Source organism: Hemicordylus capensis, chromosome 5 (genome assembly GCF_027244095.1).
Source record: "Hemicordylus capensis ecotype Gifberg chromosome 5, rHemCap1.1.pri, whole genome shotgun sequence".
In the NCBI taxonomy this organism is placed as follows: Eukaryota; Metazoa; Chordata; class Lepidosauria; order Squamata; family Cordylidae; genus Hemicordylus; species Hemicordylus capensis.
The window spans coordinates 133,838,210-133,863,589 of NC_069661.1; the positions used below are offsets into that span (position 1 = coordinate 133,838,210).

Sequence of the window (25,380 nt, forward strand, 5' to 3'; positions counted from 1 at the left end):
AGGCTGGGTTATTCCCCATTTGGGCTCGCGGCAGGCTGACCCCTGTAACCGATTGCCTCAGAATCCCAGTGCTCTCCTTTTGCTAGCTGTGGACACATGCAGTGACAAACCTGGGTGTAACACTAGCACCCACCCCTTGACCTCCTTTGCAAAACTTTTGTAAGGGACCCTAGATCTTTGCTGGAATTGTGAAATATTCCCTTTCCATATCTGCTGTGTATGAAACAGCTGATATGGACAGGTTACACACTGCTCTTTTGCCTCCGTTCTTTAGTCTCTCTCTTCCTACTCCTTTTTCTCCCCATACTCCAAGCCAGCCATTAAGACTATTATTTCCTATTCCCTGGGAGCTGCCTTTACTTCCCTGTGCTACTCGAGGTTGCCAAATATTTATTTTATAGTATTTATTTAATTTATATACCAACTGACTCCAGAGGCTCCAGGTGGTTCACAAAAACAACAATCAAGAACAGCTATTAAAACAAGAATTAAAATCTAACACAATCAAAAACAACAGCAATTAAATCTAAACAATTAAAGATTTAAAACTCAGAAATTACAAAAAGCCTGTCTTTTTAAAGAACAGTGTCTTAATGGCTATTCTGAAGGCAGGTAAAGATGTTAAACGACGAATGTTAAATGAGCACATTCCACAGCCACAGAGAGGCCCCGCTCCTGAATCACTGCCAGACGAGCTGCTGGTATATGGAGACCTCTCACAACTATCTTAATGTGCGGTGGGGATCACATAGAAGGAGGCACTCTCTCAGGTAACCCAATCCTAAGCTGTTTAGGGCTTTAAAAATAATTACCAGCACTTTGTATTTTGCTACGGAACCTATTGGCAGCCAATGCAACTGTTTTAAAACAGGTGTAATATGGTCTCTCTGAGACACCCCAGAGACCAGTCTAGCCGCTGCATTTTGAATCAAGTGAAGTTTCCAAACCACCAATGAAGGCAGCCCCACACAGAGCACATTGCAGTAGTCAAGCCTAGAGGTTACAAGAGAGGGCACCACAGTTCTGAGATCATTGTCCTCAAGGAATGGACGCAGCTGTCATATCAACCAAAGTTGATATAAAGCGCTCCTGGCCATAGCCTCATCCTGAGAAACCAGAGTGAGACCTGGGTCGAGAAGCACACCCAAGCTACGTACCTGTTCCTTTGGGGGGAGGGGGCTTGCAACCCCATCCAGAACAGGAAGATAGATTACATCCCTTGAAGTATAATCCCCCACCATGTGTACCTCCATCTTGCTTGGATTCAGCTTCAATTTATTATCCCTCATCCAGCCGATTAGTGCTGATAGGGAGGCATTTAGTGGGGGCTATGCCATTTCCTGATGATGATGTCATGGAGAAATAGATTTGGGCATCAACAGGTTATTGATAACACCCCACTCCAAATCTCCTGATGATGAAATAGCGGTTTCATGTACATGTTAAAAAGCATCAGAGACAGGATGGAGCCCTGAGGGACACCTTACAATAGCTCTCATTTCAGAGAGCAACTATCTGAGTGGCACTATCTGAAATCTACCAGAGAGATAGGGACAGAACCACTGCAAAGCAGTGCCAACTATTCCCAAATCCACCAAGCGATTCAGAAGGATACCATGATCAAAAGTATTAAAAGCCGCAGAGAGGTCCAAAAGAACCAACAGAGTTACACTCCCTCTGACCATTCCCTGGTAGAGATAATCCACAAGGCTGACCAAGGCTGTCTCCACCCCATAGCCCACCCTAAAGCCTGTCTGAAATGGATCTAGATAATCAGTATCATCCAAAACTGCCACCACCCTCTCTACCTTGCCCACCCAAGGGAGGTTGGAGACTGGCCTATAATTATCCATCACTAAGGGCTCTAGGGCAGGCTTCTTAAGCAAAGGTCTCACAATTGCCTCCTTCAAACACCCTGCCTTCCCTCAGTGAGGCATTTATGATGTCAACTAGGCCATCTCTAACAACCTCCCTGCTAGATGTTATAAGCCACGTTGGACAAGTGGTAGGCCAAACACCTCCAACAAGTTTGTCCACATCCTCAGGAGTCACAAATTGAAACTGATTCATTCTAATTGAACCAGAGGAGATACTGGACACCTCTGCATTTGACCCTGCCATAACCATGGAGTCCAAGTTGAATCGAATGCAAGAGATTTTATCCACAAAAAAGTTCTAAAAAGCTTCACAAAAATTCAGATCTACATCCAGAGAAGAGGGAACCTGAGTCAATCCCCTCACAACTCTGAACAACTCCACTGGATGTGAACTTGCGGATACAATACATGCAGAATAGAATTGATTCTTCACTGCACGTATTGCCACAGAATAAGCCTTCAAATGGGCTTTGTGCAGGGAAAGGGAGACTAGAAATTTCTAGTCTCCCTTTCCCTGCAATGGCCTGCTGACCTGCCAACACCAAATCTTCTATTCCCCACCACTATTGTAATAGCTGCTTCAGAACTCCACCTATACCAGAGCTCTGACACCTAGCTGTAAATAGCCGGGCAATACAGGGAAGCTGGCACTATAAAGGAAGGAGTCCAAGAGGGTAAATAAATAGGCCTCACCCTCAGTCCCACCCCCTCAAAGGCAGGCAGCGGCAGGCAGCCCACGCTGGTGGCTGCTCCTCCAGCACAGCCTTCCTTCTTTTAAGGGCTGAAGAGTTGGAAAAGCCGCATCAGCTGTCTCACTCAGCCAACAGGGACAGAGCAGCCCACCTGCTCCATGTTAGGGCAGTTAGCAAGGACCAGCAACCAAGGAGTGAGAGGGGCAGGCCCCGGCAGAGCCTGGAGCCAGGCTGCTCACCCGCAACAAGGAGAGCCGGAGGAAGGGAGATGGAATGCACACAAACCTCTCAGTGTCTCCTGCAGTGCTTCTGTTGCATGTGCTTATGTTGTATCAAGTTTTCTTTGTTTCAAAAGCCTTGTCTCTAAGTATGTTGCCTCCCTGGGATATTCTACTGCTGGCATTTGCCTATGTTCAGACTGTAGTCAGTTTTCTATGCACACTTACAAATTTGATATTCAAGCTAATTGCCAGTTTATTCTGAACCATAATGCACCTTAATAGGAGAGCCACAAATCAAGGCTGGAATGAAATCCAGGTGACCTGGATCAAGGCTGAAAAATGAATTTGGCACCTAAATTTTGGTGCTAGCTCCCAGACACAAAGAAAATTGTCAAGGCCTGTACTAAGCAATAAAATCACTTCTAAAGGACAAATGGGGAGATTAAAGTCTGTCGCTCCATAAATACTGGCTTTTAAAGTTTGATTTTTCAGTAAAATAGAGGAAAGAACTGTTATAAGCAAGGGGAAGTTCACAGCAGACAAGCGATCTAGTTTAGCATTATTAGCAGGTACTTTAGTGTCTTATTTTAAAGATAGTCAAGTTTTCAAACAGGTGCGTGCACATGTGCAGATACATTTAGGGAGATTTACCAGAATGCATCTGGGTTTTGTTTGTTAGTTACTTGCTATAGCTACTAATACAAACCGGGGTGCAAAATCCAGGCATGCAGTAGACATTGGTATGTTCCATTAAAAAAAAAATATTTCAGTTTAACATACCATGTTAACAGCTTTTCAACTTCAGCCCTCCTGCAGATGTTAGCCTATAACTCCCATCATCCCTGACTATTGGCCACTGTGGCTGGGGATGCTGGGAGCTGTAGTCCAAAAACAGCTGGCGGGCCACAGTTGAGTAGCCCTGTGAGGGGCTTTTCCATGTTCATGCAAGCTCCAAAATGCCTGGAAATTGTGGCTATTAACAAATACCATTAACAAATGCATTATTTAGTCAATATTGATATGATATGGTATGGTATCCTATGTGTTGTTTTAATGCCTTGAAGCTGGATGGTTGTCAGTGGCAGAGTGGTGAACCAAAGTTCTGGGTTGGTTTGTTCACTAGAATAGATACATGGAGTCTATAGTTGAAGCTACCATTCCAGGTTACAAGTACCCAACTGGCAACCAATACCATCTTCAAAGAATGAAAGATTTGGAAGGGTGCTTGAACATTGTCTAGTAGTCCAAACCCTTGCTTAGTGCAGGCCAATCACCATAAACAGACAAATGTAGGACTTAGGTCCACCACTTTGTCACTGACAGCCATTCAGCTCCAAGGTAGTGATGAAGATGGAAATAACCACAACATAAGATGCCATATGCATATTACCTTTTAAGCGTCTAACCTTTAACAGCCACAATTTCTCAGCATTTTCAAGCTTGACCTGGAGAGCCCCTAACACAGGGCTACTCCACTGCGGTCCTCCAGCTGCTTTTGGACTACAGCTCCCAGGATCCCCAGCCACAGTGGCCAATAGTCAGGGATGATTTGTAAGTCAATGTCTGCAGAAGGGCTGAAATTGAGTAGCCCTGCCCTAACACAACAAATTAAACCAAAAGGTTTTTGTGTTACTGGAATCCGATTAAATTTTGAGAAGGCTAAGTCTCTAATTATCTGAACAGGCAAACTTGAAATTAAAACTGAGAAACTCAATGGAGTTAAGATATACTTTAAAATAAACCATAAGACAAATCTACTTCAAACTGCACACATTTCTGTCACTGTGGGCTGCAATCATGAAAATTTTATGGGGTGGCTAACAAATAAAGTTTATTATTATTTATTATTATTAACTTTCTGCCAAGCCATTCACAACTTATTTTGATACTGGCCCTTGCCATCACTGTGGCAATTGCCAATCATACATTTTAGATGTTACTAAAGTCTAACCACTGGTTTCTTCATCTAAGTATGGTCTACTCTCACAGGTAGCATCTGATCAGGAAATCATGGTGCACCCTCACGAGGCGTTCATTTCACAGTGAGAGCATTAAGTATGTGCAGTTTGAAAGAGATTGGTCCACTGGATTTTTAAATTTTGCACATGCTGTGATGAACTCCTTTCTTATAATTGTTCACTTGGTTGATTGTGCATTTTCCCAGGTATTTTCAAAGTTATCTTCTGTAAGTTTTTGTTGAATATTAACCAAATTGTCAATGAAATATCAGGGTTACCAAATGACTTGAAAAATGGCCTAACCCATTATTAATTCTCCTGATTAATATTGCTCCTCTGAACCACTATTTGCCATGTGTGGTAAAATGTACCTATATAACAAGCAAGCAGAGGCCCAAACTTTGCAGAGCTAAGGAAGGAAAAATTATTTTGGAAGGAGTAGCTCCATAACAATAATTTTAATTAAGGGACAAGATGGGGAAAATATAAGGAACCTTTTTTTTTAACCTTAACTGCCACAACACACACTCAAACTTCAGTAACATGCCTGCTGCAGGTCCACAAGCCTAATAGTACTTCAAGCAGCCATCTCCCCCCGCCCCCTGCTCAAAAGCAGCTAGCATGCTAAGCACATGCTCATACCAAGTATGTGCAGCAAGAGAACATGAGCTCCATAGGCTAAAATAGGCCAACTAACTGCATTTTTAACAACTACAAACATCTAACACTACTGCTTGGTCAAAGCATATTCTAGGTTACCCTTGACCTAACACAAGACACACAAACAAAAATCACTAGAGTCCAATAAAGTCCAACCCCAGCAAAGTGAGGCGGGGGGGGGATTGCTGGAGTCACTCAAATTTAACTCTATAAGTCAGTCATTTCTTATCCTTTCTGTCTCAAAATTGGCATGGATCATCCTCAAAACATCCTTGTCCTACACTGCCAAGTTTCAAAACCAATCAGCGGAGATGTTTTCTAATGGTAAGACATAGTACCTACTGTCCCCTGATTTCTGGTTATAAGAGCAGATTGTTGAGTGTCTCATCCTCAACATAGGGTTGCAACTGCTATAATTAAACAAATTAGGCCTGACAACTGGACTGCAGCAAAGAACAAGGAGGATGTTTCACCTCTATCTGGCTTATAGAAAGAGATTGATGGGGGATATTTGCAAAATATTCTAGACCTCTTACCCTCCCTCAAACTTATAAATTTAACATTCTGCTCCCACTAAGGGCAGTTTAATAGAAGATGAATTTCTATCTTGTTTTAATCAAGTATCAGTCATTTCAGTTATATACTCAACTGAACTTGTGCATTATTATTTCATATTACAGGGCCTCTTAAGTTAATCATAGGTTTATTTTTAGGCAATATGAGTGATCTAACCAAGAAATGAAATACTTGTTATTAAAAGGATTCTATTTATGTACCTCAAATCCTACATTTCTGCGTTTTGCCTTCTTAATTGCCCTGTTCTTCAAAACTTCTTCACTGGCCACTGAGAAAGTTCCCACCTGCAAGGAAAGGTTAAAATCTTAGAACCAGCAAGATAAGAGTATTCTGAGAAACACAGATTGGGTAGACTCTAAAAACAATGTGCACCAGGGGGCTTTCTGGCCTCTGTCTTTAGTCCATCACATGCACAGGAAAAGTATTCATGAAGGTTGGGAGACTCTGGAGCAGGATTCAATATGATGTGAAGAGCTACAAATTGGAAAGCAAAACCTTCAACCCTTCCAGCCACAAGCAATAGGACTTTCCATTTCACATGAGACTGTCCAGATTCTAGGCATTATGTTTCTGGATTCTGTTACAGAAACCTCATTTCAAAAGTATAATATGCAGTCACTATTTGAACCATAGGGCCCAACATTATCAAATAAGTAAACAGACCATAAGAACTCAGGTTTGAATAATGGCGCTTCCGAATTTGACTCTCCTCTTCCAAGGAATTCAGGGTGCCATACAGAGTGACCTCATTTGTCTACCTAAGAACCCTGTAAGTTGGGGCTAAGGTGAGAAAGTGACCAACAGAAGATAACCAAGGTGAGATTCATAGCTTACGAATTTGAACCAGATCTCCCAAGGGTCTGACAATGATGACTATACTGGCTGATTAATATATTTGGACTGATATCTGATTAATACATTTTGTACACATGACCTGTACAAGAATGCAGGCCAATCAACAGGTCAAATGATCAGCTGTTTGTACAAGAGAAAGACTTCTGCCAATTTCAAAAACCTGTCTGCTAGCTGCTATGAAAAATTCAGTTCCAAAGTATTGCAATTTATAGCCAATGTTATATACATATAGACATTGGTGAATATTAACAGATTGAACTACTGAACATTGATTATTCTGAAGGCACAAGGATAATCAAAGAGATTATCCTATGAGAGTAATCTTAACTACTGCAATGTGCTCTACGTAGGGCTGCCTTTGTACGTAGTCCGGAAACTACAACTGGTACAGAATGTGATAGCCAGATTGGTCTCTGGGACAACTCAAAGGGACCACATAACATCAGTTTTAAGGGAACTGCACTGGCGGCTGCTATGTTTCCGGGTGAAATGCAAAGTGCTGGTTATTACCTATAAAGCCCTTAATGGCTTGGGTCCAGGGTATTTAAGAGAGTGCCTCCTTTGTCATGAACCTTGCTTACTTTTACGATCTTCTGGAGAGGCCTGGTTATGGTTGCCACTGGCTTCTTTGGTGGCCACTCAGGACCGGGCTTTCTCTGTGGCTGCCCCAGGGCTTCGGAATATGCTCCCTGCTGAAATAAGAGCATCTCCTTCTCTGTTTGTTTTCAGGAAGACCCTCAAGACTCACCTGTTCTCACAGACTTTTGATTAGTTTAGTTTTAATAATTTGTTTTAATAATTGTTTTATGTTACTGTATTTATGTTACTGTTTTAATTGTGTTGTGTTTTAATCTGTGTTGATTTTTAAATATTGTTTTAAATTTTGTACACCACCTAGAGATGTACATATCAGGTGGTATAAAAATATGATAAATAAATAATCTCTAATGCACTTTATATGAAGCCACCTTTGAAACCTCTTGGGAACTTCAGTTAGTACAGATTTATTTGTTTTTATTTATTACCTTTCTATACCACCACATACCAGCATCTTGTGGTGGTTTACAAAGCAAGCAATAAAACCAGAATTAAAACCAAATTAGAACAATTATTATTATTATTTTTTTAAAAAACCAATTTAAAAAATCAACTTACAGCTATTTATATTTTGTTATTACATTTCTATAATGCTGCAGCAAGACTACTAACTAGGGCTTATTGTTTTGATCATTTTAAGTCTGAAATGGATGAGATATGGAACAGACTGGCTGCCAGTCTGTTTCTGGGCACAATTCAAAGTATGTGACCCAGGTACCTGAAGGACTGTCTAAATGAACTTGTCCAAGCTGTTCATTCTGCCTTAGAGGCCCTGCTACAAGCAGCAGATGGAGAGTGAGGGGCACCCAGATTCTTGTAGGACTGGGAAGCTCTCAGTTCTACCTTTGCGAAACATACAACTGTATCATAGCATCATTTAAGAAGTAGGCTACTGGCTGCGCAAAGCATTCTTGGCTTCATGGAACAGAATAAAATACTGGCCCAATTCAGATGCAATATATAAACCATGGTTTTAGAAGGTGCCACAGTGAGCACACTCTTTCCTCCTCTTCCCTGCTTCTCCACAATAAGAAGCTTCTGAAGTTTGTTCCTAACTGGCTTGTTTTGTCGAAATACAGAAAACTGTGGCTTGTACAAACTAGTGTTAGCTGACCTGGTTCATCAAAATTAGGATCAGTGTTAACTATGGCTTGTACAAAACACCACTTTCCCATATTTGGATAAACTGGAAAACTGGAAGTTTTAAACTTCCTCACATTGCACAGAGAGGAGGAAGAAGCAACATGTGAGCTCAAAGCTACTCTTCTAACACTAGTTCATGGATCTAGCTTTACAGGAATCAGCCAGTGTCAAATAAGCGTCAACTGACTGCTTGTCCCAACCCCAAGATCAATTATTGGGGAGGAAAATTTTCCATTATTGCATTTTTCAGCAAAATATTTCCTATTTCTAAATATGTATTATTTTATGAATACAAGATGAACAAACACAATACCAGCCAAATCATGGAATTTTAAAGCTGTAATTAGTCTTTCCAGCCAACGACATCAGGAGGTACAGTATACTTCATACACAGATATTTGGACATGCTAAAGTTAGCATGTTACTAGTTTTCAGTGCTTTAATATTTTTTCCTTTATATTTAAATAATGTAAAGAAGAGACAAACTATTAAATTGCCATGTCTTAGCATATTTGCAAATATTCCATAAAAATGGTTTCAAAATAATGCCTTGAATTTGTTTGAATATAGCACTCTAGCCACATTAAGAGCGTGAGTGCGTCTGTGAGCATGTATGTATGTGCATGTTTCAAATTAAGTCCAGCTCAAATTTAGTTCCAGCTCCTTTGGCTATTGGATAGACTTCAAAATATTTACATAGCAGGCAAAGTTAACATGGAGTGCTTTTTTTGTTCAATTTGTATGTAGTAAACATGATAAAATGGAGCCCAATAGATTTAAGGCACTGGAATATTTTCTAGAAAACTAACACCGGCACCTAAGATATAAATCCACAGGCAAAACAGAATGCATTCCAGAAGTTGATATGTGGTTGATATTTCCATCAGTGTCAATGACAAATCTAGCATTTATTTTAATGGAGCTATAGTTTACCTACAATGTACACAGTAACAACTGCATAAAACTGCAAGTATTCCAACTCATTCAAAATGTATGTATGGCAGTGACTAGCAGCTGATAAACAAGACAAGAAAAAATTCTGGCTGTTCATATTTTAAATTATTTCACAAAGTAAATTTAATTTGCAAAGGAAATTAAGCAGAAGAACCAATGCTTTAATTATGCTTAATCTATCTAGCAAGTTATTTTGACCTGTCAAATATTTAAAAGATAGTTGTGAGAGAGGCACTTAAAAAAAAGCCTAATATCAAACACACCCAAGGAATTTTAAGGTCGTTCTGGTCTCTATCAAGTGAAAAGAAAAATTATCTTGATCTTTTGCTACATGAAATAACCAAGCCTTGACATCATAAGTGCTATACACAGACAACACAAACTTTGCAGACAAAGCCTGACACCAAGTATATGAATGAGATTATATGTATTTCCCTATTGGGCATGTCCTGGCTCTAGGAAAGCTTCAAGGCAGGGTGAACTGGCTGACTCAGTGCAATGCATAGTGTAGCAGTTAAGAGTGCTGGACTAAGACAGAGGACAGCCAAATTCAAATCCCCATTCAGCCATAAGACTCACTGAGTAACTCTGGGCCAGTCACCTACCTCTCTGCCTAACCTACTTCACAGGGTTGCTGTGAGGATAAACATAACTATGTACACCACTCTGGGCAACTTGGAGGACGAGCAGGATATAAATGTAGAAAAAAACGTGTTAAGCCCTTTCTTCAACTGTACTAACAGAACACTAGAATTAATACTTCTGAGATTAGCTACTATTTGTTAGCAACGATTTCAACTTGATCGCTAATAAAACCAACCAGCATCTATTACCTCCTCTGTTTCCTCTTCTTGATCCCAGTTCCTGTCAGTCAGCTCCTTCTCTGCTACTCTCTTGGCCATTTTACAGCACTACTGTATTGAAATAAACAAACCGCGATTAGCTATGCTCAGGACGAGCACTGGCTTTTAAGCAGGTGGCAAAAGCAAGCAACGTATAATACTCATCTGCATTACTAGATGTGAGACAATTCTGTTTTTTTAGAAGGCCCACTCACCCCCGATCCCCACATGGAGCGCTGGCGGCAAGAGGGAGCCTGCCCAGCGAGCAGAGGGCAGCCGCGCAGAAAGCGTGCCTGGATCAGGCGGGCCTGCACAACTTACGGCCCGCGGCAGCTTCCTCCCCGCCCTCTCCCCCGCCGAAGAGAGAAGGAAGCGAAGCAACGCCGAGGATGATCACCTTCTCTTGCTACTTTTCAGCTTTCCTCGCCTCCGCCTCCCCGTCCCCTGTCACGGCGAAGAGAGTGGCAAAAGAGCCGATGCAGAGGATAATCACCTTTACTATGCCGGTGCCGAGGGAAACCGTCTCTCCGCCGTGACTGGGGGAGGGGGAGGGGGGAATCTGCGAGGCAAGATGTGAACTCCAACGGCCCGGTCGCTCTCTGAGCGGGGACTTCCGATGCTTTGACCGCAGTGCCTGCTGGAGGTAGTAGTTCCCCAGGCCAAACCTCTCCCGCGGAGCCTGACTAGTGGACTCCAGATCCCGTGATGCCTCACGCTCTACTGCCGGAGAAGGCGCGGCAAGGGCGGGAACGTGCGTGAGCGAAGCCAGCCCCCGCCCCGAGTCTGGGAAAAGGGGATATCCTCCGTGGTCTTCCTGTGGAGCAGAACAAACGTTTGCCTAGACACCGCTTATCCATTCAGTCTTCGTGGAGATATAATCCAGGCAGGTGAAGCAGGAACTCATTGCCACAGGGCGATGGCATCAGCTCAGGAGGGCTTTGAACAGGGGCGTAACTAGGTTGGAGTGGGCCCTGAGACAAGATTCTAAAATGCCCCCCCCGCCGAGAAATTTTTTATTAATAATAATAATAATAATAATAATAATAATAATAATAATAATTCGATTTCTATACCGCCCTTCCAAAAATGGCTCAGGGCGGTTTACAAAGAGAAAAAGGTGCCTCTTTGCCCAGTTAGCAGGGGACTTTTATTCTCACATTTCTGTCCTCATTCAAAACATACAAAAAACAGATGTACAAAATTGAGCAAATGAGAAGACACTAGAAACACTAATTATTAAAATGGGCCCCTTGCTGCAGATTAGCAAAGGAGACTTTCAACCATGCAGGGTGAGCCTATGTTTGTTTTCTCAGAATTCTGAACCAATTCAGTAAAGTTTGATTCCAGGAGGTTTTTCACAAGAGGCTTTTAAAGCCCTTTAACACACATCTCCTCAGGAATGGAGGTGCTGCATTCACATGTTGGCCAGATTTACCCTAAGGGGAAAAAATATAAAAACACAACACATGCGTCACAGTTCTCACTCATGTCTCAGTTCTCACTCAGACCTGGGTTGCAAAACAACTTGAACATAAGTGTATTAATTAATTAATTAATTAATACATAAATAAATTTGTTCCAGAAGTTTTTGTAATTTCCTGCCATGAAACAAGCCACTTATAGGACTTTTTAGAGGGTTTTTTTTAAGCCAGCAAATTTTCCAATCAGTTTTAAATTAAATATTCAGAGACTTCTCAGTCTCTCCCCACCCCATCAAAGCCCTATGGCAAGCAGATCCCTATATAGTGGGTGGGGGGAGTGTAACCACAAAAAGGAATTCATATTCTACCTGGCAAAGGCTGAGCTGTCTGGCCTGTGAAGAGGGTCTGCTGCAGAGAGCTGTAGTGGCCACTCTGACTGCCAGCCTTCTTCCTGGGGCTTGCCAGCCTACTCGAATTCAGGCTTCACTGAGGCCTACACGGAGGCCTCCCTGGAAGCCCCGCCTACCCGCCGATCAGCTGAGAGGCGGGGAGAAAAGCAGCTTGCCTGCTGCTTTGATTTCTGACCAGGACGACAAGCAGGAGAGAGGGCAAACAGCGCAAGTGGCTGAAGGGTCTTGGGGCTGGGCAGGGGGCAATGGGGAGTCATGTGAGGTGTCTCTGGGGGTCTCCTCAAGGCAGTGGGGCCCCGAGACGACTGCCTCCCCCTGCCTAATGGTAGTTACGCCCCTGGCTTTGAAAAAGAGTCAAAGTTCAAGGAGAGGGAAGAACGAGGAAGAGAGGTCGGTTTTACCACCTAGCAACATGGAAGTGGTGCTTCCAGGTGCAGAGGCACCTTTTGACTGCTGTGCTGTAGGATAGGGACAGGCAAGGCATTCGGTTTCTGCTTTTGAAGACATTTATTTTGTCACTGCAGGAAACAGGATGCTTGCCCTTTAGAGTCTAACCCATTCAAACATTTTTATCGGTGCTTCTTAGCCAGTATAGCTAAATGGAACCTCAATGTTCAGAGGTAGTATACCACTAAATACCAAAGGCTCAGCTGCTGGAGATGACTTATTTGTATGCCCTGCTTCTGCACTTTCTAAAGGCATCTTTGCCTGCTGTGGGAAACCCGATGCTGAGCTAGATTGGTTGGATCCCCTATGTCTTACATTATATACACTTCTAGTTGCTTTGATTATTTTTTTTTTAATGCAGAAATAATGTGCAGAAATTTTAATTTTTTAATGCAGAAATAATGTGCTGAAGATGGACTTCAGCTCCTGCACACCAAGTCATGGTTGGTTCTGGTTAAAATAAATTAAAACCATTTCCGTGTACACACCATCAGTTTACAGTCAAGCACAGAAAAAGACCTTTGGCAGAGAGATGAGGGAAGAGGGTGAGAGGGAAGCAGTGTTCTCTCTAATTTTTTTCATCTGTGTGCTGAATGAGTTTCGTTCTGGGTGGGAGTATCAAAGCAGTGTGTGTGCACCTGCATTCAGAGTGGGGCCTTCCTGATTCAACCTGAGCGGGATCTAAAATTAATGGAGCGGACATTAAAAACTTGTGGCTGCAGGCATGTATGTACGCATGCCTTAGAGGGAACACTGGAGGGGAGTCACCCAGTTTTTCTCACAAGCTAATGAATCTTATAGTATCTAATGCTTCTCAGACATTGACATCTGGTTTTAACTTTTCTATAAATAATACTTCCTTTATTTTCCTTTTTTGTAAATTTCTTTCAATCCCCAAAATAGGTATTTTAGTAGGCACTACTTTGCCTTGTGAATGCATATGAGAAAAAAGCACAAAGGCAAAGTAGTGCCTACTAAAATACCTATTTTGGGGATTGAAAGAAATTTACAAAAAAGGAACATAAAGGAAACTTTATTTATAGAAAAGTTAAAAGCAGATGTCAATGCTCAAGAAGCTTTAGCTGATGCTATAAGATTCATTAACCTGTGAGAAAAACTAGGTGACCTCTTCCCTCATCTTTCTGCCAGTCACGGAACAGAGTGTTAGCTGGTTAAGGAATTTAACAGCCAGGGAACAGAAGAGGTCTTTTTCTGTGCTTGATTGTAAACAGATGATGGCGTGTAGTACACTGAAACGTTTTTAATTGATTTGTTGGTTGGTTGTGCTGTCAAGTCGGTGTTGACTCTTGGTGACCATAGAGCCATGTGGTTTTCATGGTAAAATACAGGAGAGGTTTACCTTTCTGTACAGCAGGGACGTCAACATCCAAGATACTCTAGAACAGGGTTTCTTAACCTTGGTCCCCCAGACGACATTGGACTACAACTCCCATCATCCCTAGACATGGCCTTTGTGGCTGAGGATGATGGGAGTTGTAGTCCAACAACATCTCGGAGGCCAAGGTTAAGAAACCCTGCTCTAGAAGATATTCCCTACTTGCAAGAACCTCTACTATGGGAAGATGAAGTTAGATCAGCACTCCGGTCATTACCATGTCAGAAGTCTACAGGAATTGATGGAACAGCTACAGAAATATGGCAGGCAACAGAAGAATCAGGCAAGGCTCTAACCCAGGGGTGCACAACTCAAATGCCCCAGTGGGCCGGAACCAACCATGACTTGCTACATGGGGCCAAGGTCAACTTAATGCACGTTAATTACTACATTAAAATTTAAAATATTAATAAAAGTGAGATGGCAGAGGGTTGTTGTCAGTAGGCTTTATTTGGGGAGTAGGGGACATCTGGTCTCAAGTGGCCAGCTGCATTGAGCTGCTGCCGCTCAGTTGGAAAGGCCAAGAGCTCTTTTATGGCTCCTGCTCTTGCTGCAGGATATTCCTTTCTGGGGGCCAGCAAAAAAGTCCCCGTGGGCCGGATCTGGCCCCCGGGCCTTATGTTGTGCAGGCTTGCTCTAACCACACTATGCCAGCAAATTTGGAGAACGGCACAGTGGCCAACAGATTGGAAGAGGTCAATCTACATACTCATACCAAAGAAAGGAAACTTAACAGGTTGCGCAAACCATTGCACAATATCCTTAATTTCACATGCTAGAAAACTAATGCTCAGGATCATCTGACGCAGATTAGAGCTCTAAGGGAAATGCCAGATGTTCAAGCTGGCTTCAGAAAACAGCGAGGAACAAGAGACATCACTGCTGATGCATGCTGGATAATTGTGAAAGCAAAAGAATACAAGAAAGAGGTCAATATGTGCTTTATTGACTACAGAAAAGCCTTTGATTGCGTCAACCATGTCAAGTTGTGGAATATCCTTAGGAAAGTGGGCATCCCAGAACATCTCATTGTTCTCATGAGAAACCTATACACAGGACAGGAAGCCACAGTCCAGACAGAACATGGTGAAACAGACTGGTTCCAGATTGCCAAAGGAGTAAGGCAAGGCTGTATACTTGTCCCCTCTTTATTCAATTTATATACTGAGGAAAGCTGGATTGGAAGAAGATGAACATGGTTTTAAAGTTGGAGGAAGAAACATCAATTACCTATGCTATGCTGATGACACTACTCTGATAGCTGAGAAGGTGGATGATCTGCAAGCTCTAGTAATGAAAGTCAAGGAGCACAGTAAAAAAATGGGACAACAATTAAATGTAAAGAAGACTAAACTAATGACAATGGGTGCCTGCCTCAGAATTGACAATGAAGACATTCAAGTGGTGAATAGCTTCTGCCTTTCTGTTGATCAACCATCAACAGTAAAGGATCCAGCAGTCAAGAAATATGCCGCAGACTAGCACTTGGTAGGGTTGCAATGAAGGCCTTGGAAAGGATATTTAGATGCCGTGATGTGTCTATATCTACAAAGATTAGAATCATTCCAACAATATTTTTCCCTGTGACACTCTATGAATGCAAAGCTGGACTTTGAAGAAGCAAGATAGAAAAAGCATTGATGCTTTTGAACTTTGGTGTTGGAAAAGACTTTTGAGGATACCATGAACAGCCAGGAAAACAAACAAATGGATCATAGAACAAATCAATCCAGAACTTTCACTCGAGGCACAAATGAACAGGCTCAAACTATCATACTTTGGACATATTATGCCCAGCTCCCTTGAGAAGTCCATAATGCTGGGGAAAGTTGAAGGAAAGAGAAGAAGAGGAAGACCAGCAGCAAGATGGATGGACTCAATTACGACAGCAATGAATGCACCACTGAGAAACCTTAAAGGCCAAGTTGAAGACAGATAATCCTGGAGAGAATCTATCTATGTGGTTGCTAAGAGTCAACACCGACTTGATGGCACTTAATAAATCAGTCAATTACCATTGCTCAGTTACTGCTCAGTTACCCTTGCTAATGGAGCAGTACCCCTGCTGTTCAAGTGGTGATTCTCATATTTAGCAGGGGGAGAGCAACTGGCCCTATCCAACCCCAGCACAACATCCTTCCAGTGACTGTTGCTGGTATCTGCCTTATGTTTCTTCTTCTTCTTCTTCTTCTTCTTCTTCTTCTTCTTCTTCTTATTATTATTATTATTATTATTATTATTATTAATTATTTCTTGTTTACACAGTCAGACAGGTGTTATCGACTGCTTTGTTTTATCCAGACATCGAGTCCTTCCCAAGGACCTGGGATGGCTGAATTTTATTGTCAGTTGTTATAGATATCGTCGCAGAATATAGGCTGTTCCCAGTAAAGCTGCTTTTTGTAATTGGCTGATGGTTATTTCTGTGGCCCCTATGGTGTCGAGGTGCTGCTATTATTATTATTATTATTATTATTATTATTATTATTATTATTATTATTATTAATAATAATAATAATAATAATAATAATAATTTGATTTTTATACCAACCTTCTAAAAATGTCTCAGGGCAGTTTACATGGAGAAATAACAAACAAATAAGATGGCTCCCTGTCCCTAAAGGGCTCACAATCTAAAAAGAAATATAAGATAGACACCAGCAATGGTCACTGGAAGTACTGTGCTGGGGGTGGATAGGGCCAGTTACTTTCCCACTGCTAAATAAAAAGAATCAGCACAGTAAAAGGTGCCTCTTTGCCCAGTTAGCAGGGGGGATTGTGAGACCTTTGGGGACAGGGGACCATCTTATTTATGTCTTGTTTATTTTTCTATGTAAACCGCTTTGGGAACTTTGGTTGAAGAGCAGTATATAATAATAATAAAAAATAATAATACCATTGCCATATCCTGCGCAGTATGAGATGAGCACCTTTCTATATCGCTGCTGCCCACTATAGGAGTTTCCCATATTCTGGGAAACACACCAGTGGGGATTCGAACCAACAGCCTCCTGCTCTCTAGGCAAATTACTTCCCCGCTGCACCATTGATTTGCACTAATTTTTAATAAACCTTTGTGCAATAGGTCTTTGTGAAGAGAACTGAAGTTTTAATATGCGCATTGCATCACTGACTTATCAACTTATGGTAGTAGTTAAATTTAAAAGGTTTTTTAAAATTTCCCTTTTCTTTTCTTTTTAACTGGTTTGATCTATCTAATGTATCTGATCTTTGGTCATAATAAATGACTTGATTGGACTTGATTTAGCATGTTTGAGTTATATTTAGCAAATGAAAATAAATATTTTACATACTGCATACATTCTAGAAGTCTTCCAATAGCCAGAAATATTTAAATTGAAATACTTGCTTATATCGGGGTGTGGGGGGGAGTAATAGGGTTTAAATGTTATGTTCAGTCAAATACAACACTTTACTTTGAAATTATTTTTATTGGAATACTTGTAAATATTTTAAAACATGGCAATTCAATATCATATCCTTCTCTTTGTTTACATTTGAAGGAAAAAAACATGAAGGCACTGAGATTAGCACTCCAAAAGAACTGTGAATTAGATATATAAGAATACCCTAAGTAAACACTCTGTTTTTGTATTCCATCCATGTGTTTGCCAAACACATGGAAGGGAAGTCAGTCCTGACCTCTGGAGGTATCTGTCTTCAACTTGGCCTTTAAGGTTTCTCAGTGGTGCATTCATTGCTGTCGTAATTGAGTCCATCCATCTTGCTGCTGGTCTTCCTCTTCTTCTCTTTCCTTCAACAATCTCTGGAGGTATGGTAAAAGGTGAGAAGAAGTGGTATGCTGCATAAGCCGTATTTGGACTTTTATTATAACTGCAATCATATTATAACTGCAATCATTTTTGTCACTGTGAACTATGCTTAAAGCAGGTCAGAAGCCCAAGTGTCTGTCTCACCCTTCTCACTGCACTGCTCATGGTTATGGCAGCATTTGTCTAAGAGGCACATGCAGTAATCATGATGGCAGGCTTTTCTGTGATTGGAGTACTGTACGGTTCTGGTCATCATATCTGAAGGAGGACATTGTAGAAATGAAAAGGTGCAGAAGAGGGCAACCAAGATTAGGGATATGCATGGAACCGCGGAGACATGCTGTAGGAACACATAAGGACACCTCAACTATGTAGTTTGTAATGATGTCATCCACCCTGATTTAAGATGGCAGACATGTAAACTTTGGCGCAATTGGGCTAACTTGTGAACCTCCTAACATATTGAACCAAATTTGCTCCAGCTGAAGGAGCACATAGGGATGCCCAAATGGCGAGGTGTGTGATGATGTCATCAACTCCAATTCAAAATGACGGCTGCTTGAACATCTGAGGTGCAAGTGGGCTAATTTGTGGACTGTCTAACCCATTTGAATCAAATTAGGTACAGTTGCAATGAGTGACACACAGGGACACCTCAGTGGCATAGCCTGTGATGATGTCATCCACCCTGATTCAAGATGGCGGATACGTAAACTTTTGAGGCACAAGTGGGCTAATTTATGAACCACTTAACTGATTTGAACCAAATTTGCTACAGCTGTAGGGTCACATGGGGAAACCTCAATGGGGAAACCACATGGGGAAACCTCAATGCTGTAGTTTGTGATGATGTCAACCCCACAATCCAAGATGGCGGGCGTGTGAATTTTTGAGGCACAAACACACTAACTTGATGACTGTAACCAAATTTTGGACCAGATTTGGTACAAATTGTAGTGAATGACACACAGGGATACCGCGATGGTGTAGTTTGTAATGATGTCATCCACCCTGATCCGAGATGGCAGACACGAGGACCTTTGAAGTGCAAGAGATCTAGCTTGTGGACCTCAATTCAAACCAAATTTAGTCCAATTGTAGAGACAGAGAAAGGACAGTAGGCTGATCATTTCTTACTAGAACAACTTGTTAAGATATTCCAACAACTCCAGAGACTAAAAGTAAGTTCAAACCATTGGGTGAAGTGTCCTCAGTTCTGTGTAATAAAGGGTCTAAATCGAATTTTTACTATCTCCCACACATCTTTAAGGATTACAATTCCTAGATATTTAAATGTCAGCAGTTTCCAGATAAATGGCCAGTACTGCAAGGCACTTTTTGGGTCCCACCTACAAACATAGCCTCAATCTTAGCCAAATTGATATATTAATGCCATCAGACTTGGGGCTGGTTTTTCAGGATTAGCCAAGAACAATAATGCATCATCAGCATAAAACGCCAGCTTTATTTTCTGGACCCAGTCTGCCGCAAAGCTGCTCGTGGGTGCAAGTCACTTCATGAGTATTACACCCATCCTGCGTCAGCTTCATTGTTTACCAGTCCGCTTCTGGGCTAGATTCAAGGTGCTGGTATTGACCTTTAAAGCCCTACACGGCTTGGGGTCAGGGTACCTGTCTGACGCATTCACCCATATGAATCTGCCAGGGCTCTCCACTCATTATCTCAGGCCCTGCTCATGACCCCACCACTAACAGATCCAGTTGGCAGGGACTAGAGACAGGGTCTTTTAGGTTGTGGCCCCTTGGCTTTGGAACGCCCTCCCTGAAAAGTTTCACCATGCTCCCTCCCTCAGTGTTTTTTAAAAAAATCTCAGAAACACACCTTTTAAAGGAGACTTTTTAATGCTCCATTATTGTTTTGTTATATCTAGTAGCTTCTTTAGCTTCTTTAGCTTTTTATAATTTTCAGTTTTAACCTAATAATTGTGGTTTTTAATCTGACTTTTTAAAAAAAGTTAATTTTATTACTTTTATTGTATTTGTGTCTATCTTATTGTTGTGAGCCACCCCTGCACTGGAGGGGCGAGTTATAAATATTATAAATAAATAAATAAATGGAGGAGGCAGACCTGATTCCATTTGTACTGATATGAACGCTTTAGCTTTGTCTGAGAATTTTTATTCTTAAAGGATCGACGTGTGCCGTCGATACAGTGTCGACTCCTGGCAACCACAGAGCCCTGTGGTTGTCTTTGGTAGAATACAGGAGGGATTTACCATTTGCATCTCCCGTGCAGTATGAGGTGATGCCTTTCAGCATCTTCCTATATCACTGCTGTCCGGTGTTGTCTGGGAAACATACCAACAGGGATTCGAACCAGCAACCTAGCAATCTCTAATGCCAAGTCTTCTAGCATAGGAGTCAATTTTTCATTAAACATTTTGTACTGTTCAGTGATGTAACCATCAGGCCCTGGGACTTTCCTATCTTCATATGACTAGCTGTGGTTATATTTCAGTTGATGTCAGGGAAATACAATAAAACACCTTATATAGCTCGGTTATTCCCCTGTGGTACCAGAGCTATTGAGACAACCACACATGTTTTACTTTATTGTCTGTTTTATAAGTATATTCGTAATAGTTTTATTTTTCCACTTTTAGTAAATTATCATAGCCATACCAATATGCATTATCTTTAGTATTTGTTATCTGATTATAATGATCTAATTTCCCTAAACATGGCAAAATTTATTTTTGTAGCATGTAAAACTCATAAGGAGATACTCTCTTGATATAAGTACCCTCTTTTATCAATTGTCTTGGATGGTGATTTTAGTATGGTGTTTATTCAGCTGGTCAATTGACCCTAATAAAGGAATGTATCTATTTGCTTATTTTTATTTTATTTTAACACATTTGTATGTTGAACTCATGTCTCTGGGCAATCTCTTCTTTATTTGGAAGCAACTTAATGTCTGACATGATGAAAATTACTCAAATTTGTCCTACTGAAATTAAAAGGACACATACTTTGAGTAATTTTCATCATGTCAGCCATTATCTTTCTTGCTGTATTCTCTACAAAGTAGCAGAGAAGGGGTAGTTCAATTCAGTTTATTGTGGTCAGTGGACCAGAAGTAGAAATAAGCAACAATTATTGGCATTCTTGTTTTAAATACAGTGATTAACAGATCCTATGGTCTGTAGGATGCTGTGAATATTGCTAGACTCTGTGAGCACAGCCTCTGTGATGGGTGGAGTCGTGGTAGGTTTACCTTAGTGTTGTATTAGTATTAGTACACCACAGTATTAGTGGTGGTGAGCCACCTAATGGTGCAGCAGGGAAGTAACTTGCCTAGGGAGCAAGAGGTTGCTGGTTCAAATCCCCGCTGGTGTTTCCCAGACTATGGGAAACACCTATATTGGGCAGCAGCGATATAGGAAGATGCTGAAAGACATCATCTCATACTGCGTGGGAGATGGCAATGGTAAACCCCTCCTGTTTCTATCAAAGAAAACTACATGGCTCTGTGGTCGCCAGGAGTTGACACCGACTTGATGGCACAACTTTACCTTTAACTTTATTAGTGGTAGCGGGTTTACCTCCCATCAATACCATTTATTTTCAGGGATTGTTTAACTGTTCCCTCTTTATTTGGAAGCAAGTCCCACTGAGTAACAGAGCTTACTCCTTTTAAAATATGCATATAGAATTGCAGGATCAGTCATAAAAATGCTCCTTGGAAAAAGCATGTGTACTCCAGCCCAACATCCTCTTTCCCAAATGCTTAGCCAAATGTTTCCAGAAAGTTCCAAAGAAGTGCAGCAAGGAAATCCCACAAACCATTCCCCCAGTGCCAGCAAGCTACTATGCTGGTGTAGACTGCCATTGAAGAACCAAACTTCATGAGAACCAAACTGCCTGGCAATAAGCCTCCTTACTGACAGACCGACTAGGTCTCATGTAGAACCTTCATGTTCAAGAGCAGGCTACATCAGAATGCTACTTTATTGGTACTGGATGGGAATTGTTTTTGGGATTTCATTGCTGCACTTCTTTGAGGCTTCCTAGCATGGGGCCCTTAGCTCCTATCCTATACATGTTTACTCAACGCCTAGATAAATAATCCCCCCCCCTCAAATTCTTTTATTCTTTGAGGGGCTAAGAGGAAGAGGAAGAAGAACCCATATTTTTGCCTAAGGTTTCTGCTGGTCCTGATTCCTGTGTGTGCTTACTCATAAGTAAGCTCTAGTAAAACCAATGAACTTACTTCTCAGTAACATTCCAAGTTCTGAGTCCCCCTTTGTTGAGTGTGAGAGGAAAGAGGGAGAGAGGTCCTTCGGTTGCACCTGAGCCACAAGGGTCCAATCACCACTAATGGAAGGGTGGGGTTATATGTAGTAATAGTAGTGTCAGGGTCTGGCCAACTGCCAGGGAAGATCACGAGACAAAACGGAGCTGCTGAAACTGGATATGGCTCGGGAAGTTCGTCTTGACCGGACTTGGCTGCACGCTGTCGACACAGAGGTTGACGAATGTTGCTTTTCAGCAGTGAGTAGAAGGCTGGTGACATGATTTATAGTGCAAGCCCAGAGCTCCCAGCTGGCAGGAATTAAAGGCTTATCAGCCCTCTGCAAGAGGCGTTTGCTTCTCCTAATAGTCCCCAACTGAGCCCTGCATCTCGTGACACGCCGCTGTTGTAGAGTCAGCGGGGGTTGGTTGCATAGCTCCTCTTCGGATTGGTCTTTCACGATTTCTGCTGCCTCAGGTTGTTGTGCCTGCTCTGAATCATTAGCCACAGCTGTTTCCTGAACACTGACAGCCGGGCTCTGCCCCTTAGACACTCCTGCATCGCCTGGAAAGTTGACAGCTTCCCCTTCCCCCTCGCTGTCTGAGATCGAGGGCGTGACAAGTAGTAAATTTGTTATGGTCCTTGGACCAGCTTAACATTTAAAATAATACATTTATAATTTACAAAATATTCAAATTGCTAATACAGATTCTACAAAGTTTGGATGCAACAAAACTAAACTTGGCCACATTAAAAGAGGTAACAGGTTTAAAATCTGACAGCAAGAAGTCCAAGTAAAATTGATCCATATGGCCAGGATGATTCTTTAAGAGAGGAGCAATGAACTTAATATGAACATCCCTATAAAACTGACCATAAAGAATAACATGAACAACTGATTCTATCTCCCCTGAGCCACAAGGGCATCAATGCAATGCATACGGAACTCATTTATATTTCCCGTCTAGGAGTGCAGAAGGAAGGGCTTTCAAATGAGCAAGGGTCAATGCTCTCCTAAAGTTAGGTAAAAATATATAATCTAAATATTCAGCCGGTTTATGACTGAAATTTTGGGAGCCTATATACATTCCCCTTGGTAATCATGCACACTCCTCCTGTAGATTTATATCCAATAGTCGTCGTCTGACAAAACATATTGCCTGATCTAAACCTCTCCCTATAAGGTTTTCTTGGGATGTGCCCAGATGATGCAATTTCGTTTCCAGAGCTATTTCCCATTGAGATGTAAAGCTGTTGATTAACACTAAAGGCACTAAACCGACTGGGGAGAAAACCAAATGCAGCCAGAATTTGATTATACAAAACCAGATTTTCATTTTCAAGGTGGTAACCCCAACCTCTCTATGAAGAGCCACATTGGCTATGCCTCTGGGGACTTGAAGGATGGCCCTTAAGAATTTAGTTTGAACTGTTTCTAATACTGTAAAATTATCAAAAGGCCCAATTTGCATGCCATAAAGAATATGAGGGTATGTTTTCGCCTTCAGTAATTTGACAGCTGCTGGGACAGCACCTCTCGAAAAGTAAAAATATTTAATCACATTTGCCATCTGTTGGGCACTGTGAGAAACAAAGCTAAGATGGGCTTTCCGGGATCTGCTGGAATGAAATACAACCCTTAAATATTTGAAAACCTTGACCTGCTCAATATTATGTCAATTTATGGACCATTTATGGATTTTGGGGCATTTTGCAAAAACCATCACCTTAGTCTTGGTATAGTTTACCTCCAAGGCCTCCTTCATAGTATAAACACTCAGGGAGGTTAAGGCATGGCTTAGCCCTATCTTGGTTTGAGATGATAGGACAATATCATCTGCATAAAGCATTAACAAAACATGCCTGTTTGCAGGTTTAGGGGGATGAAGAGCAAGGTCATTCAGATAGGAAACTATTGAATTTATATAAAAATTAAATAAAACAGGGGCAATAATGCAACCTTGTCTTACTCCTCTATAAGTAGGTATAGCATAAGCCGAGAGATGCCCTTTCCTACTACACTGCACTCTGAGGCGGGTTAGGTTATATGATTATCACTGTGCCCCTCGGCTCTCCCTATCCCTGCTCTTTCTTAAATCCAAAAACCTGATGTTCTACAGCCTTATTTTTTCTAGCCAGCCTGGAAGTTATTTAATTCGGGCACCAAGCTAAATCACTTCTTTGCAAGCATCTGGTTAATCTTTGTAATGTATTTTTAATAGTAATTTTGCTTTAATCAACTCTCTTATTCTGCTGTACCCCTGAACCCCAAATAAAAGTTTACTTTATTGTGAACTTCAACTTCTCTGTCAGTTCATTTCCCCAAGACCAGGACTTGAAAATTATTCTGACATGGGACTGCTCCACCCCAGCTCTCTAATTCCCCGCACAAAGCCCAAATGCACTTAGGGGTGTTTGCCAATCACCGTGGAGCACTTCCATTAACAGGGGCAAAGGGAGATAACAAAATCCCATGAAAGGAAAGGGAGGGATGAGGGTATGTTTCTTTAAAGAAGCGCCACAATGCTCATAGACGCTCCTTATCTAGCAGCTATGTTCAGAACCATGAAGTCACTCTCTAGAACTTGCCAGACTCTCTAGAATTCTAGCTTCAGAAAAATCATTGATCTGTGACTGTGACCATCATTGTTTTTATTCTGTTTTTCGTTAATTTTACCCTGTTTCAAACACTGATTACTCAAAAACCACTAGATATTTCCCCCCCAAACAAACAGCAGTGTCCACCATGGACCTGAAACCTTGAATAATAATAAAGCAGTATTAAAATATTTAAAAATACAGTATCTTTGGTGAAAAATGTTCACTCAGATGCCACTTTTTAGGAGTTAAAGTGTTAAACTGCTGTATCTCGGCCATGCGTTAAAAGATTTTCACCAAATCTGGAGGGGTTGTGTCTCTTTTGACCTAGTTGATGTGTGCAAAATTTCAGGAGGATAGGATAGATCAGGGGTTACCAACAGAGGATACTCAGAGCCCCCATGCTGTAGCCATGCTGTTTGTTCCTCATCTGAGGATCACTGATGTGTGTCTGTTACAGAAGAGAAGGGCAAGGACCCTTCTTCTCTCCTCCTGATTGGCTGGCTACATGCTCAGCCTGGGGAATAAGCTTCAGAAAATTAGCACTGAGTGCTCCCATTAATTTCAGTAAGTCTGCTTATGAGCAACTTAGTTTAGATGTGAGGAAGTGACCATAGTAGTCTTTCTTTCTAACTGTAACACCTAAATTTGTGATTTCATGTATATATGCATGTGCATGCGCGC

General features: G+C 41.5%; 2 protein-coding genes across 8 annotated transcripts in view; one reads left to right on the forward strand and one right to left on the reverse strand.

Annotated features, from left to right (window-relative positions):
• NUP50 (nucleoporin 50) overlaps nt 1-11,001 on the reverse strand; it is a 28,447-nt gene extending 17,446 nt beyond the window's left edge. The window contains exons 1-3 of one of the 4 annotated variants that reach the window (XM_053254009.1): nt 10,869-11,001; nt 10,367-10,447; nt 6,185-6,268 (exon numbers count right to left, since the gene is read on the reverse strand). In XM_053254009.1, the coding sequence (XP_053109984.1) occupies nt 6,185-6,268; nt 10,367-10,435 (153 nt within the window). In that variant the 5' untranslated portion in view covers nt 10,436-10,447; nt 10,869-11,001. The other 3 variants (XM_053254008.1, XM_053254011.1, XM_053254012.1) reach the window with 3 other exon arrangements.
• LOC128326693 (uncharacterized) overlaps nt 1-25,380 on the forward strand; it is a 77,778-nt gene that overhangs the window by 28,287 nt on the left and 24,111 nt on the right. The window contains exon 1 of one of the 4 annotated variants that reach the window (XM_053254015.1): nt 11,046-11,262. The exons of the other annotated variants lie outside the window; for them this stretch is intronic. The gene's annotated coding sequence lies outside the window, so the exon portion shown is untranslated. Of the gene's footprint in view, nt 1-11,045; nt 11,263-25,380 lie in introns of those variants that run through there. 4 annotated transcript variants of the gene reach the window in all.